Here is a 16091-nt window from a genome sequence, read left to right on the forward strand (position 1 = left end):
TAATTTCAGAGACCTTGACATCATTGTGTGATAGTTAACCATGCCAAATTACAAACAGTACATTTCAGTAATGGTAAATAGCCCAGGAAAAGTTAAAGCGCTACAGTGCATTTTATGACTGGGCCAAGAAAATGAAAGAATTTAATGCTACTTGAGTCAAGATCTTTGATCCACCTCAGAGCAAAAAAAATACCTTGTGATGTTATGCTCTATTATATTTCATGCCTTTCAGAGCGTTTTTTATTCTAGCACCATGAACTCAGGACAGAAAGACTTACTTTATCATGTTGGTCAAACATCAGTACAGAGGGACTAAATATAAAAAATTACATGCAAAATTACATTTACCAAAGCACTGTATTCATCTGGGCTATGTCCATAAATCTCTTCTCTCTTCTTATCTGAGTTAAGGAGAAGTCAAAAGCATGGTAAATACATGAGTTCTGTGAGTTTGGAAGAGTGGCTTTTGAATGTAGGTGTTGAGTCTTGTTCATCAGATCTTTTGGTAGGAGGAAGGAGTCCAGATACTGAAGTTGATGATTGTACTTTTCCCAGTTAGTAGTGACCATACGGTGGTACTGACAGGCTCACAACTGTTAATCACAGTTTCTGGGCAGAGGTATAAAATACTAGGGGACAGTAACCACATTAGGTGCTATTTTTAACGGAGGCATTCTGACAGTGTCTTGTGGTGTCTTGGAATGTCACCTGAGCAGCGGTTGCGTAAAACAGAAACAAAACCTGCACTGAAATCTGTTAGCATTATATCAGCAACATTCTATCCCAAGTATATTAAAGTTCCTATCATTGCCACTAGTTTACCCTGATTATGGGTTATTTGAACGGGATTGGCATTACATGACAGGGAATTGCCCTTTTCATTAGAAAGGTGGAGTAGATTTCACATGTATGTGCTGAATTTCTGGACTGCAGACTTTACCCCCACTTTGAAAGTAAAGTTGAGAACGGTCTGAGAAGTTTCTGATTATGGGAATAACTTTTCTTTTTTCTACTTTACGTCCAAGTGTGCGTGTTTTTAGCTAAGCCAACTTGCTTGTAAAAATGTGGTGGAGTGAGGATGTAGGAGGACAGTGTAGGATAATTGGGAATGTCATAGCATAGAGTACTGCCATCCCTATTGTTAATTTTTATGTTAATCCCTTTTATAATCGTATTCTTTGTATTTTTCTAGTCATATGAAGATGGCTTTGTAGCTGTCTACCTTCCCACCTCTGCGTGCTGTACAACTTACATAGATGCCGGTTTTTAATTTTAAAACAATCATGCAAACAGAGTTCAGAAGCAGGAAGGTACAAGAACTGGCAATAAAGCCTAAAACTAGGGAACCTGAAACAAAGATGTCAGCTTTTCCAGCTCAGCCTTCTTACTAGAGCTGTATGTTCCATTCTCCTAAAAAGTTCTGCTTCAGGAAGGTTGAGGACTCTCCTACTTGCTCCAGCAGATAATGCCTGGAAAAAGCATCTTGCAGCTCACAGTACACTAAAGTATGTTCTTCCACTACTACTTGATGTATAGTGTTTCCCACTTCACCACTTAAAACCCCAATAAACCATAAAATGGGCAAGTAGCTTTCATTCTCTTGCTGTGGACACACTATTACCGCTTCATTTCTCAGTTTCAGGCTTTTGATGTACAGCACTGGAGTGGTGAAACTGGCTCCAAAAGCTTCCAAAGAGACTTCCTGATTATCTGAAGAAGTGTTCAGTTTGAGGATCAATAAACTAAAATATTAGTGTCTTGTAGCATCCTTTCCTTGCTTTGGGGTCTCAGTAAAAGATTGAGACTAAACCATAAGGTTAAAATGTTTTCTACCTACTGTATTTTTTATATTAGTAATACACTGGTGTAGTTAATAAACATACATCCAGTCATGAGACTTCACATACATCTTGTATTTCTCAAGATCACCAACCCGAAATACTGAGTTTTCTATAGATATCTCCCCAGTGGACAGAAACCTGGGTCTAGATGGAAGATGTCATCTCTTCCTCTCCTCCTTCTTCAGGAATTTTCCAGGAAGATGAACTTTTGCTTGAGAGCATGATCCCAAACATAAGAATGTGTGTTTGTCAAGTGTGGTGAATCCTGCACTGCAGATTCAGCTTAGTGATAACAGACAGGTACTTGGGACATTTTTGGTGACATAGCTAGGTATCGCTGTTATCACCTGGTTTTATCATGGCTTGTGGTTATCCAGGGTAGGAGGCTCCAAATTATGGCTTTTAGGACTGTTCCACTCAGGTTGCTCACTTGTGGTTATGTTTTGCCCGGTTTTTTTGACAGAATGAAGATGAAGTGAGCCTGTAAGAACCTCTGGTTGTACCTTTGTGTGGATGTCACATACAAAGTTTTGGATCACCCTAAAAACTGAAAAACCTTTTGGTTTTGTCTTTTTCTCCAGCCTTAACATAAAAGCTGGGAGACCTAAAGATAAAAACAAACAAAACCCCCCACTTCATTTGTGTGAGACCAGCGAATTCCTTGCTTTATATTTAGGTGCTGGCAGGAGACATAGTTGGAACAGACATCATGCTTAATTAATAAATTATTTATATGACTTTTAAGATTTATTTTTCTTTTACTTACTGATTGTGACTTGAGTATCATGTTCAATATGGGAAATGTCATGTGGCAAACTGTGCCATGCAAAAGGACTTCACAGGTTCTTGGACAAGAAGGTCGTCTGCAAGCCAGATGGCTGAAATGTGGATGTCTGCGTGGTTCGTCAAAATGACAAAAGGATTCTTCAGATCTTTTATCTGGATGGTTATCACTACAGCTTCTGTGTACATTTTTAGATTGCAGTAAGATGAACCAATACATTTAATTTGTCTTCAACTTTAGCAAGGAACAGTGGATTTTGCATCTTTTGTATTTGTAGAAAACAAGATTTGTTTTCCCTAATGCTCTGGTCTCCCTCCTGTGGACATAGACGTAAATGAACCTTGCTTTCTGAAGTGGTGCAGCATATGTCCAAGACATTAAATGGTACACCCTCATATACAGTGGTATGTAAATGCAGTTGCAGATTTATGCAGCTGCATGTATGTTTCTGTCCTGAAACAGCTTGTAGCCTTTGAAAAAAACATTAAAACGGAGTGCTGGAACTTTTGCATATTTATGTTAGTGGATCTTTCATATGTCATGTTTATTGGGTTTTACTTTAAAAATGGAGGAACTTTTTCAGTGGCTTTAAATGTCATGGAGGAGTTGCTTTGATTTCAGATACCATGTCTGCAGTACTGTACAGCTGTAACCGCTACATGGTGTTTCTTGGAGAAGAATCTTCTGTAGCCAGTGAACTTTGTTCAGTATTTTTCCTTTGAAAAAGCAGGAGGTGCTAGTAGTGTGCAAGTTCAAAAAAAAGAAAGTTGAAAGCAGAAGAAACAAAAATGAAAACAGGCATGAACGGACTGTTTCTGCAGTCAGATGTAAATACTTCAAAGGTGATAGCATGCAAAGTGTCAAAAGCTACTGAATAGAAATACGCGCCGGAATGAGTGTTCACATTAGGCAAGCAAATTTGATTTCTGTTGCTCCAGTTTATTAGGTTGTAATCAAATTTGGTTCATTCCTTAAAATACAGAGATCTATAGATCTCTGTATATGTAGATAGATAGATAGATAGATACCTATATTGCTATCTTACCAGTTAAGTTACAGGGGCAGATTGTGGAGTCTTTTTCTCTGTTTTTATGGTAATCTTCATAAGATCACAGGGTAATTCAGGTCAGAAGGGACTTCAGGAGGTCTCTAGTCCAACTTCTTCCGTAAAGCCACCTCTGCGATGACATTGGGCTAGGTTGCCGTCTGATCTCGAAACCTACCAAAGGTGGAGACTACAGAACTTCTCTGAGCGACCAGTTTCACTGACTGACATATTAAAAATGCCTCCTTAAATTCAATCAGAACTTCTGCTTTTGCAGTATTGATGGACTGAATTAGTTATAGACTGATGCAAGTCTCTTCAATTCATGAGCAAGTTCCTTTCTCTTATTGACTGTATGTCTCGAAGGCCTGATTACCTTTCATTTTGTTTATCTCCAAGTAATTTACTGGTGGTTTTTTTCCCCCCATCATAAGGCTCTTTCCAGTTTGTAATAGACTGGATTTTTTCCAGTGACCTTTTACCTGTGTTTGCATAAGACAAAATATTATCCTTTTGTGAATAAGCAATAACAAGGAAAGGCGGGCGAAGTCTTAGAGCCATACTTAGGAAGGAGGCAGAAGTCTGTATTTTGAGACACATACTCTGGTATACATATGCTTTTGGGGGTCCCTCTAGTGCTCGATACTGAACTTACTATTAAGAAACAACACTGGAAAGAACAATCCTCCCTTCAAGTGTATACTAATAAGATAGAATAATCTTCCGACAGCGGATTTTTGACACAGAACTTTACATTAAAAGCAATACATGATAGTTTTTCAGGAAAAAATACTGCATTTTAAGAGACAATAAATTTTAATTGAACATCACTAGTAAAATACTTTAGCTTAAATTGATTACTTCATATCGACCAGAAATTCCACATTTTTCTCCTCCAATACTGCATTTTTTTAAAATTCTACAATCTTATTCCACCAAATAAGAAGTGTCAGGCGTCTGGAAAGATCTTTTCTAGCAGAAGCTTTTTGAGCAATTTTTTTTTTTCTTCCAAAGTATGCAGAGCAATTCACAATGGTTTCACAATTTCACAATTTTACAAGCATCTCAATAGAAGCATAAGATCAATGGACTGTTGTCATCATGGTTTGGGGATATAAAAAAATGAAACAATAATGGGAAAGGTGGTGTCTAAGTACTCGCTTCTTCAGCAATTGTAAGAAATAGTAGTATATGTAGGAGAGAAAGAGTCAACACAAACACTTCTGGGAACAGAAAACAAGAATGGGATAAAGGACAAAAATATTTTTATAAACAATTAGTTTTAGTACTTGAAAAGTTAAAAATACCATACTTAAAATCTTATGTAATTCTCTGAAGACTACTGTTGGGCATACTTGGTGGGAGACAGGTCTAAATGTTGATAATATGTGTGTACTGTGTGCTGTGTCACTGCACCTGTGCACATGGGCAAGAGGTGTGTGACCTGTGATTCTTTTGCTTACGCTGTTTTTACCAGAGAGAGTTTTGCAAGTATGTAGTTGTTCTTCTTAATATTCTTCCTCTTAAACATTTGGTTGTGATCTACAGCTTGCCCTCCATGAACTGCATGTTTCTTTTCAGAACTTAGGATTTAAATTAAACTGCATATAGAATTCGTCACTTAAGCTGTGTCTTTTAAAAATAATTTTTGAAGTAAAAATTAAAGTCTTTGCCACTTTTTTTTTTTTTTTAATTGAGGGGAAAAATGGGTGATTTGCTGATACTCACTGGTTTTCATAGAGTGAAAACTGTTATGCCCATTCCCTTTTCTTTCAGGAAACAAATGACTCCACTGATGTATGCAGCTAGAAAAGGCTATCCTCGAGTTGTTGCTCTTCTCGCTGCTCACGGATCACACATAAATGCCCAAGATGAAAATGGATATTCGGTAAGCGATTTACTTCTGTGTTGGAATTAATGGTAAAAATTCTAAAAAGCAAAACCCCAGAAACTTGCTTCTAAGTACAACTATCAGAGATACTCATCAGTATATTCTTTTGCTTTAACACCGCTTTGAGATTCTTTTGCATTAATTGTCTCCAGATTCTGCCATGTAAGAACTTACAACGGTTGCATTATTGACTGAACCTCTGTTCTCATTTGCTCCCTATGTAAGCTTGGTAAAACAAAATTGTTCTTTACAGGCATTAATATGGGCAGCACAGCATGGACATAAAAGTGTAATTTTGAAGTTGCTTCAGCTGGGAGCTGACAAAAATCTAAAGACGAAACGTGAGGAAACAGCAGCAGAGCTAGCAAAAATCAATAGACATTCAGAGGTATTTAATTTCTCTTTGAAATGGAGTTCTGTTGTCTACCTCAAAAATCTGTTCATTAATTTTATAATTTTCTGTGGAAGTGTTACTTTATTAACTAAATTATAGTGGCTAGTTGAATACTTTTGCTATTACATCTATACATCTATATAGACTGTTTTCTGTTATATTGCAACTTTTCACAGGGTTTTAAATGCTATATAATAATGTTTTGGGAACCATTATTTTTTTATCAGAATCCTGTACTTCAGATTTAGAATACAGAGCAAGGGGATTATTCATGTTACTAATGTTGATATGAGAAGTAGAAAAAAAAATGGAAAAAATGTGTTGTTTTTTTCCTGTCTGCCAAAGTGTGTGAGAGAATGCAGATATCAAACTAATTTGCAGTGTATAGTTTCTGATAGAATTTGGAAGTGAAAAGGCTAAAGCTAAGAAGGGGGAGAGTTGGTACTGGCCGTCTTCAAAATCAATTCTTGGGAGGGAAGAAGGTGTAAAATAATGTAAGGTGGTCATCAGATCATTGGAAGAGCAGCCACTAATTAGCAGTGGAGAGAGTGAGCTGCTGAAGACAACATATATTCTTCTAAAATAAATCTGTGTACTGCTGTTACCAGATCATGTATGGTGGATCAATCAGACCAGATTTCTGTCTGTTTGCCTTGAGTAGCTCTTGCCAGTGATGTGGCTGTTTGCAGTGGCTCTTAAAAAAAATGTATAATTCACTCTAGTGAATTGTAATTCACTTCACAGCTTTTTTTCTCCCTTTCTCCCTCCCTTTCTCCTTTCTCCCTTTCTCCCTCCCTTTCTCCTTTCTCCCTTCTCCCTCCCTTTCTCCTTTCTCCCTTCTCCCTCCCTTTCTCCCTTCTCCCTCCCTTTCTCCCTCCCTTTCTCCCTCCCTTTCTCCCTCCCTTTCTCCCTCCCTTTCTCCCTCCCTTTCTCCCTTTCTCTCTCCCTTTCTCCCTTTCTCTCTCCCTTTCTCCCTTTCTCTCTCCCTTTCTCCCTTTCTCTCTCCCTTTCTCCCTTTCTCTCTCCCTTTCTCCCTTTCTCTCTCCCTTTCTCCCTTTCTCTCTCCCTTTCTCCCTTTCTCTCTCCCTTTCTCCCTTTCTCTCTCCCTTTCTCCCTTTCTCTCTCCCTTTCTCCCTTTCTCTCTCCCTTTCTCCCTTTCTCTCTCCCTTTCTCCCTTTCTCTCTCCCTTTCTCCCTTTCTCTCTCCCTTTCTCCCTTTCTCTCTCCCTTTCTCCCTTTCTCTCTCCCTTTCTCCCTTTCTCTCTCCCTTTCTCCCTTTCTCTCTCCCTTTCTCCCTTTCTCTCTCCCTTTCTCCCTTTCTCTCTCCCTTTCTCCCTTTCTCTCTCCCTTTCTCCCTTTCTCTCTCCCTTTCTCCCTTTCTCTCTCCCTTTCTCCCTTTCTCTCTCCCTTTCTCCCTTTCTCTCTCCCTTTCTCCCTTTCTCTCTCCCTTTCTCCCTTTCTCTCTCCCTTTCTCCCTTTCTCTCTCCCTTTCTCCCTTTCTCTCTCCCTTTCTCTCTCCCTTTCTCTCTCCCTCTCTCCCTCTCTCCCTCTCTCCCTCTCTCCCTCTCTCCCTCTCTCCCTCTCTCCCTCTCTCCCTCTCTCCCTCTCTCCCTCTCTCCCTCTCTCCCTCTCTCCCTCTCTCCCTCTCTCCCTCCCTTTCTGCCTTTCTCCCTCCCTTTCTCCCTCCCTTCTCTCTCCTCTTTCTTTCTGTTTTGTTTTTTTATTCCCACCAGACTCCAGGGCTAGGCAGGAGCAAAAATGGTAACTATGCACAAAGCTGTCAGTGTAGGCTAGCAAGATCAGTGTCTGTGACTCGGTGATCTGTTAGCTCAGGTTACTTGAAGAGGGTATGGATGCTTTCTGCCTTTGATAAATGACTTGTTCAGCAGGCTGTAGCCATATAATCTTATAACACAACTTCCTCTGACATGGAGGGAATACAGGCTTCTCACACTTCAGAGGTGGACTTCACTTGACCTGTGAAGCGCTGACTCTCACACAGTTACTGCAAAGTCGTCCAGATGGTATTAAGATATTTAATGGTCATGAGCTTCTTCCAGCTTGGGGGTCTGCTTTTTTAGGCTGTTGACAGCCCAAAGGGCTGTCATATAGACTGTCTACAGAAACTGTGTCTGGGAGGGGAGGTATTTTTCTTAATTATCGTACTGGATTTGAAGTGGGTGGAGTTATTTTTCTTCCTAACAGCCTGTATGATGCTGTGGTTTAGGTTTCTGACCCAAGCAGTGTTGATAACACGCCAGTATTCTAGCTATTGCTGAACAGTGCTTGTGCAGCATCAAGGTCTTCTCCGTTTCTCACTGTGCCCCCCCTGCTTCCAGCAAGAAGGCTGGGAGTGAGAAAGAGGTCGGGAGGGGGCACAGGCAGGGTAGCTGACCCAAGGGATACTCCATACCATATAACATTATGCTCAGTGTTAAAATGGGGGGGGGGGGGGGGCGGGGGGGAGTGTTAGTGTAGTTTTTTCCAAAGTAGCCATTGCTTGGAGACTGGCTGGGCCTTGGCCTGTTGGTGGGAGGTGGTGAGTGACTGCCTTTGCATCACTTGGGGTTTTTTTTTCCCTTTACTTACTCAACTGTATCATCTCAACCCATGATTTTTTTCTTACTTTTACCCTTCTGATTCTCCCCTATCAGCACCACACATACATGTATGTGTATATGTTGTATATGTATGTAAAACTGGCTACTCACCTGAATTTCAGGGAAGTGGTTTCACTATTCCTTTAGCTTTATTGAGGTTCTCCTTGTTACGCTGAATTTTCTAGTAACTATCTCAAAACTCACACAGGGGCAATTCAGTTTCTGGAGTCCGTGACTGCTGCATAGTGATGTCTGACAGAAGGTTTGCTTCTTTAGTCAGTTGAAAGAATCCCAGTCTGTCAGATACAGTTAGCTTAGATTGTCAGTTATAAATTGCTAAGTGTTGGGTCCATTCATACACTGGAAACAGAGATGTTAAAATAATCATATGCCTCATGCTTTTTTAGACAGATTATTGCCTTGAGTATGTAGAACTATTTTCTACAAACCACAAAAATGAGTATGTTGGTGTATTGCTGCTTGCGTAGGGGTAGATGCAAACTTCCTTAGACTTCATTATATGTACTGTTTTGCTTTGTGTCAGTTCATTGTTGTGCTGGGATTTGATTAATTCAGCAATGCTCTTGATAGACTCTGTGGGCATTGTGTTAACTCCTCATTGTAGAGAAGTTAACTCCTTGTCTTAATTTCTCATGCTTTAGAGAAGAAGTGGCAGATGTTTCGTGTTCCCTGTAAATAGTAATTTATGGTAGAACTCTTTGTAGTTTTATTCCTGTGTATTTCTTTATGCATTTTGAGTTTGAATAATAATTAATTCATTTTGGCTCTTCCAGATACATAGTTTACTCTCTTTGGCTGCAAATCACTTTCAAGGGAGATACCATGAAACAATTAAGCAAGAGGTTATGTACAAATTTCTGACAGCTGCCCCTGACCGCAGAGTTGGGTAAATACACTATGACTGTAATTTCAGCTTATAAACACTCCTAAGAGATTGTATTTGTTCATATCAATGATTAAGTTGTACTGATATATATTGTTTGGTGCACTCCAAGAGTCCACAGTAAATATATTAATGTACTATTAATTTTTCAATATTGCAAAGTTCCTTTGCATTATAAACAAAGAACATGCTCTAGATCTTTTCTTCCTCTTACTTAGTGTAAAGTACAGTAGAGCCAGGTTCCAATGGCACTTCATTTCAACTCTGTTAAATTTGTATGCTCCCCTGTTGTGTTCTCCTTGTGTGATTATTTTCATTTGATGTTAATTTTTAATGCTTTCACTGAATGCCTGTTTTCAGCTTCATGTCGCCAGGAAGAGCTATGCCTTTTCTTTTTTCAGTGTATGTGAGAGTCAAAATTAAGTATGAACATCAGTTAAGCTCTAGAGCTTTTTGTATAGTGTGCCCCTGACCCTGAAGCTTGCAGGTGTCCTGTGACTGAAATAAGCCCCTGCTTCAGCAGCTTTGAAGATCTCTGGTCTTCTAGTACCCATCTGTATGTAATGGCCTCAGTGTTAGAACAGATCTCTCTCTTTTTAATAAGTTTAGGTTTTTTAGGACATTTCCCAGGCTTTTTCTGGTATAAAGAAATAAACTTAACACTGTGCAGCAGTTATCCAACGTGGATTTAGTGCTGTTGAAACATGACAGTGGCTAGAGGATGTTCTACCAGTATTTGCGAGGTCTTGATAAGCTTTTAAAATAAGACAGTAAAATCCTGAAGCCTGCTTAAAGTACTTTGTGACAGCTAGATGTCTAGCTATGCAAATGTAATTCTGTATTAGGCAATTCTTGGGCTTCCAGGATTTCACAGTGTTTCAGTAGTCTTTTTCTAAACTTCACTGGTTTTCTCTGCATCTGATGAGAAACTGGTTTGTTTGTATATTTTTGTCAAGTTCAAGGTTTTTTATATTTGCAATAGCTAGTTCTGATGTTTTGTAACCTTGAGCATTTCTGGTAATTAGTAGAACTCTTGATTTCAGGAGACAGTCCCCTAGAGATACTAGATGTCTGGCTGTTAAACGCCTGTTCTTAAAAATACAGCTTATCCACTTCCACACACGTACATACCCAGCCCCTAGTAAGCTGGGTTTTTTTCACCTAGTGGTAGTCAAGAGGTACACTGATGCCCGTGTTTACTCCATCGTAGTTCCTTGAGCTGGATGTCTCCTTCCTGCCATTTGCCTGTATAATTTTCATCACAGGCATTCCCAGTTGTCTTCTGAAGTCCCTGTTCTTTCAGTTGCTCCTAATGCGTCATCTGGTACTGATATCAGTTGTGGCTCACCATGCAGGGTCAGTGAGTGTAACTTTTTCTTGCTGTTACCATCCTTTTGTCATCCTTAGGTAATGAGTGTAGCTTCAGTCATTGCTGTCTGCCATCCTGATTAGACAGTTGTCCTGACTTCAGAGCCCTGGACTATGCAAGGAAATGCACATACCTCTCAGGAATTTGCTTTCTTCAGCTCCTGGATTAGGTCCTTTTCTGGTTCAGAGGCTTTCAGATTTTTGTCTGGATGTTGAATAGCCCGTTCTTTGATCTTGGGGGAGAATGTCCTTTCCTTGCACCTTTAACGGAACAAAAAGTCTTGAGTTACCCAAGAGCTCCAAAACCTTTGCAAACTGGGCACTTTGGGTGCCTAAATAACAACCCTTTGCCATGGCAGGTCATTCACACACTGTCTCCTCTTGCCAGTTGAAGGGCATTGGCTGTACATACAGTGTTTGGGTGTATATGTGAATTGCTTACTTCAAAGACTGGTTGTTGCTCTCTGTGTGTTGAGGGAGGAGGAGTTGAGCGGAAGATAACACAATTCTACACAACTTCATTGTAGGGATGATGGGTTTAAACTCTATTAAACTATTTAAAACTTTTTGTATTTTTTTGAAGGCATGTATTTTCATGAAGGCATGCTCACAGAATTATTAACTTACTGCAGTGTGGAAGTTGCATAAACTCCTTCATGTGTGATTTAGGGTGTCCATCCTTGTAAAGGAATAGTAATACTTAAATACCAGAAATCCTGGAATGCAAGATTCACAATGTGCAAACCTGAAATATTTTCTCACGTATTCAGAACAATTATCAGAGAGGTTTGTTTTTTTCCTGGGAGGGGGAGGTTGGTTGCTTGCTTTTTTTTTTTCTTCTTTTTTTTTTTTTTTGTTTTGTTTTGTTTTGGGTTTTTTTGTTTGTTAATACAGGTTTTGATGGGAGCTCTTTGAGTCTTTGATGTGAAAAGCAGGCAGCCCATTTCAGGGCCTACAATAAGACAAAGCAAACTTACCTCTTTAACTTGAGGTTTTGGCAAAGAGTCCACTGTAGCAATTGCAGTAGTCCTTTCCGCATTGTGTATGATTTGCTTTTTCATTTAATTCTGTTCATTACAGTTGTTCTTCTGATTGTTGAAAGCTTGTTGAAAGTTAAATTTGTTTTTCTTCCTTATATCTTCATATCTTTTGATAGGGTGTGGAATCAACATTTATATTTTATCTTTGTTTATAATGTTAAACTCTGAACCTAGAGTGGGTTATACTACTTCCTCAGTCTAGCTTCCAAACAGTAGTCTCCTGACGACAACTTTCTTACTAGACTAATTTCCACTATCTTTAATTACAGACATTCCTGTTTTCTTGATAACCTTTTTTGGTTTAAATGGAACCTGAAGGGTAACAGTTGTAAGCTGAATCCAACTTACATGGATGTTATCTGATAAGAATAGTTATCTTCCTTAACTCCACCTCCAAATTTTTCAGGCTTTTCAACACAACTTTAAGATTCGGTTGGAAAATTTTGCTACTTAAAATGACTATTATTTATGAAAATAATTTTCTTTAGGTTCAATTCAACTCATTAGACAGAAAAGCCACTTAAAAGATTTTGATAGATAAAATTGTACCCCATGATGCTTGTGAGATACTACTATTATCAGTAGGTGTGTACAACTTCAGGTTGCTCCTAGTGCTTTGTCTGGTGAGCTTTTCTGTAGTATTCTGTTCTGGATGTCTCCCCCCCGCTTCGATTTCCACTCTTTTCATCTCAAATCTCATTACTTATGTTTACAGTTCCTCTTCAGCTTTTGATGACATGGAAGTGTTTTTACATGGTCTTGGTCTAGAGTACATAATAGGATTACTGAAGGTAAGCCTGTGGTGTATCTGCTATCTGTAAAGTAACCCATGAAAGCAAAATGCACCTACAGCATAAAAGAAATTTCTGTCACTACTAGTATATTAACTCAAATAAATGTATTAAATTAATTCAGATAAATTTATTAAATATAAGTTTATATAAAAAGTGTTGAGTTAAACTGCAGTGGACTGAATTGGATTGCTTAATTTTGATTATGTGTGTTAGTCACCACATGATGTTTCTAAACTAGAGAACTCTCCCATTCGATAATGGTGTTGTATAGCTGGTTTTGCTTCTGAAAACTGAAGTAAAACATAACTGGAAAAAATCAAGTAAAAATTTCTTCTGAAATTCTTTTTGATGGTAGAAACCCCTTTGTTTTATGCAGGAAAGAGATATATCTTTAAGACAACTTCTGATCATGCAGAAAGATGAGCTAATACAGGTCAGTTTAATACTTTAGAACTTAATCTGGTTTTTTTCTTTTTTCTTAAATGTTTTAATATCTTAACTTCTCTTAACCTTGTAAGAATTTTTTTTTAATATCTGTTTGCAGACTTCAACTTTTTGAATTTTACTGTGAATATAGACAGACCTTTTCTGAAGTATGTAATCCCACAGATCAGCTTTGAATTCTGTGAGTTGAATTCTTGCATCTTGCTCTGGCTAGATCTGACTATGAAGTGGAATTCCCCAGTATTTCTTTGCTGCAATGATGTGGGAGTTGGGGTGTGAGCAGGAAATAGTTCTGTTTAAAATTTTAATTGTTACCATTTTTAGTATTCAAGTATGTTTTCCCTGAAAGGAAATCAGTGACAGGACTAGCAGTAGGTAATCCTAAACAACTAACTAAACCACATTTGTTAAATGTGGTCCTCTTTTGTGAGGCGGTAATTTCTGTTGGAAAAACAAGAACTCTCTTATATTGTGGAATCTCATATCCCACACAGGTTTGTAAAACTTCACCCAAAAAAAAAGTGGAGGAGAGTAGATTTGGTTTCTTACAGTTTACTGCAGCTGGGAAGGTTGGTATTTCACTGTTAGCCAGGACTAAGTGATGCATTATTACGAAGTTTCAGTTTCCACTTGAGGTAGGGTGGTTGCTTTTCCTTAGTCTTTACTGGAATTATTCCTGTGGGAAATGAAAGACTTCCTGTGCTTACAGAAGGATGCCATAATAAAATCCAATTATAGGAGTCTCTTTGGAACAATGTTCAGTGCTTCAGGATGAGGGATTCTTCTAGCACTCTGTACCTGGTCTGGGATACCAAAGATGCCTCATTAAAATAGCTGCCTCAAGCCTGCACCCTGCTACTGATGCTAACCGTGTCTTCAGCAACATCTTTTTTCCTCTTATTCTGGCACCAAGCAGGTGTGTGTTCTAGCGGCTGGAACCAACATTTGCATACAGATGTTAATACTCCTTCAGAGTTGGTGTAACAAGGATGGTTTATGTGAAGTTTAGTCTTGTAACTGAGTAGAGTTTAAGAGTTTTGACAGAGTTCGGAAGTACTTCTGTGTTCTCAGAGGAAGCATCTATAGGGAGCTTTGTCAATTAAGAGATTTTTAAGAGTTCTCTTAGACCTAAATATGCATGTCAGCATGTTCTGATGTTACTGCTTTTCTGAAGCCTCAGAATCATGCCCACTGAAGAGGATCCCAGTGTGGGCTTTATATGAATCTTAAAACCCCTGTTGACAAGAATTTTGCTCTTAGATGAGATTTTTGTGTCTTTCATCACTGTGTGAGCTGCTGTGTTGGTTATAATTGCATTAAACTGCAAATCTGACTGCATATATGTTCATACTCATCACCTGTTTTGATGCTGTAATCATTATTTGGTTTTGTCCAAGGGACATTGCAGGAAGGGGAGAGAATTGTGGACTTTAATGAATGGCTAAGCCTTATTGTTCCTTCACCAGACTCCAACTTCTGTTTCTGTGTTCTAACATGTTTGAGGCTCCCTATTTTAAAGAGGGCTTTTTTGGACAAACTGAAGTAAATATCTGGGGCTCCTCTTGCACAGGAAGATAATACCTATAGGAGCAGAAGTGTCTTGCCTCTTAGCTCTGCAACAGCAGGAGGCATTTCCTGGAAAATAAGTCATGCTTTGTGCATGGACATAAATTAATTAGTGAGTCTTCAATAGAGAATTTGAAAAATTACATAACACTCTTGGCTTATTAGCACTTCATAAGTTATCCTAAATTCTTGATGCAGTCTAGTTTTAGAGCTCTGCTAACAGTTTGTCCCCACACTACTGATAGAATAAATCTAATCTGTAACTCCAGAGTTAAAGTTTTTAGTGTGATGGCAGATCGTCAGCTAACAGCCAGCTATTTTAAAGAGCCTGGATCTTATTACTACGAAGATTAATGATGACCTCTGATGGATGCCTGTGAACCAAGCTGCTTTGTATCCGGAGAACTAGGGAGAAATCCTGTCACTAACATGATACGCTTGCCTTCATCAAACTATATCAGAAAGATATTTTCTCTGTAAATGTCTTTATCTGTATTCTACACAGTGCCTAAACAATGACTCTCAAGCTGAAATCCTTGCATTCCTCAAGTTTATAAACTCTTCCATACTGAGACAAGTCTATTCAGTATGCTGTGACATGTCCATTCAACATTTGAAGGTTTTTGTCTGATCCTATGCTACTCATAACACTCAGATCTTTTTTGTCTGGTTTTTTTTTTGGGGGGGGGGGGGGGTGTGTTGAACATTGGTCTCACAAGATAGCAATAGAAGTAATTTTTCCTCTGGATGCGTTTAGGACTAGGAAGGTTTCTTTCTCTCATGTTTATTAGTTTAGAATAAATCTGCATCCTTTTCTGGATTTGAGAATGCATAATGAAAAGTTGACACATCAGAATTCAAAATATAACCCAGAAGTTTAACTTCATCATTAGAGAATTATCTGGTCTGTGTGCTTCCGTATCACAGTTCCAAGAATCTCCTTCCTCTGCCCTCCCTCCGCACAAGAAAGCATTTAATATTTGGCAGGAAAATGTCAGGTTATTAAAAATAGTGGCCACTTGGGCAAGATGGCAAGAATGTAAGAGTCCATGTATAACTTCACGGCTTTTATCTGAGAAGCATGTCATCTTTCATGTGTTGAGGCAATCTGTTATTCACCTTTTCTTTTGTTTCCATCTAAAGGATGACAGAAAAATCATGTTGATGGTGGAGCATGAGTTTGGGACATGGATTTTCAAGAGCTGGGTTTTATTTATGTATTTATTTAAGTAAAGAATAAAATAGGTGATTAACGTTAGAGTTGTTGTGCCTAAAATCAAAATCTAGACTGCGCACAATTGTTTTACAGATACAAGCAAGTTCTTGTACACCGCTTGTACTTTCTTAAAACATATGGCCACTTCACAATAATGTTTGCGTTATTTGGACTGTAGAGTATAATTAAACCAACACCAACTTAA

At 38.6% G+C, this 16091-nt stretch overlaps 1 protein-coding gene across 1 annotated transcript in view; it reads left to right on the forward strand.

Moving 5' to 3' along the window:
- Window positions 1-16091, forward strand: part of ASZ1 (ankyrin repeat, SAM and basic leucine zipper domain containing 1) — a 41947-nt gene that overhangs the window by 14176 nt on the left and 11680 nt on the right. The window contains exons 5-9 of the mRNA XM_055809019.1: window positions 5447-5558; window positions 5815-5949; window positions 9349-9461; window positions 12582-12657; window positions 13037-13093. Coding sequence (XP_055664994.1) covers window positions 5447-5558; window positions 5815-5949; window positions 9349-9461; window positions 12582-12657; window positions 13037-13093 — 493 coding nt within the window. The remainder of the gene's footprint in view (window positions 1-5446; window positions 5559-5814; window positions 5950-9348; window positions 9462-12581; window positions 12658-13036; window positions 13094-16091) is intronic.

Source organism: Falco peregrinus, chromosome 6, assembly GCF_023634155.1.
Source record: "Falco peregrinus isolate bFalPer1 chromosome 6, bFalPer1.pri, whole genome shotgun sequence".
Classification (NCBI taxonomy): domain Eukaryota; kingdom Metazoa; phylum Chordata; class Aves; order Falconiformes; family Falconidae; genus Falco; species Falco peregrinus.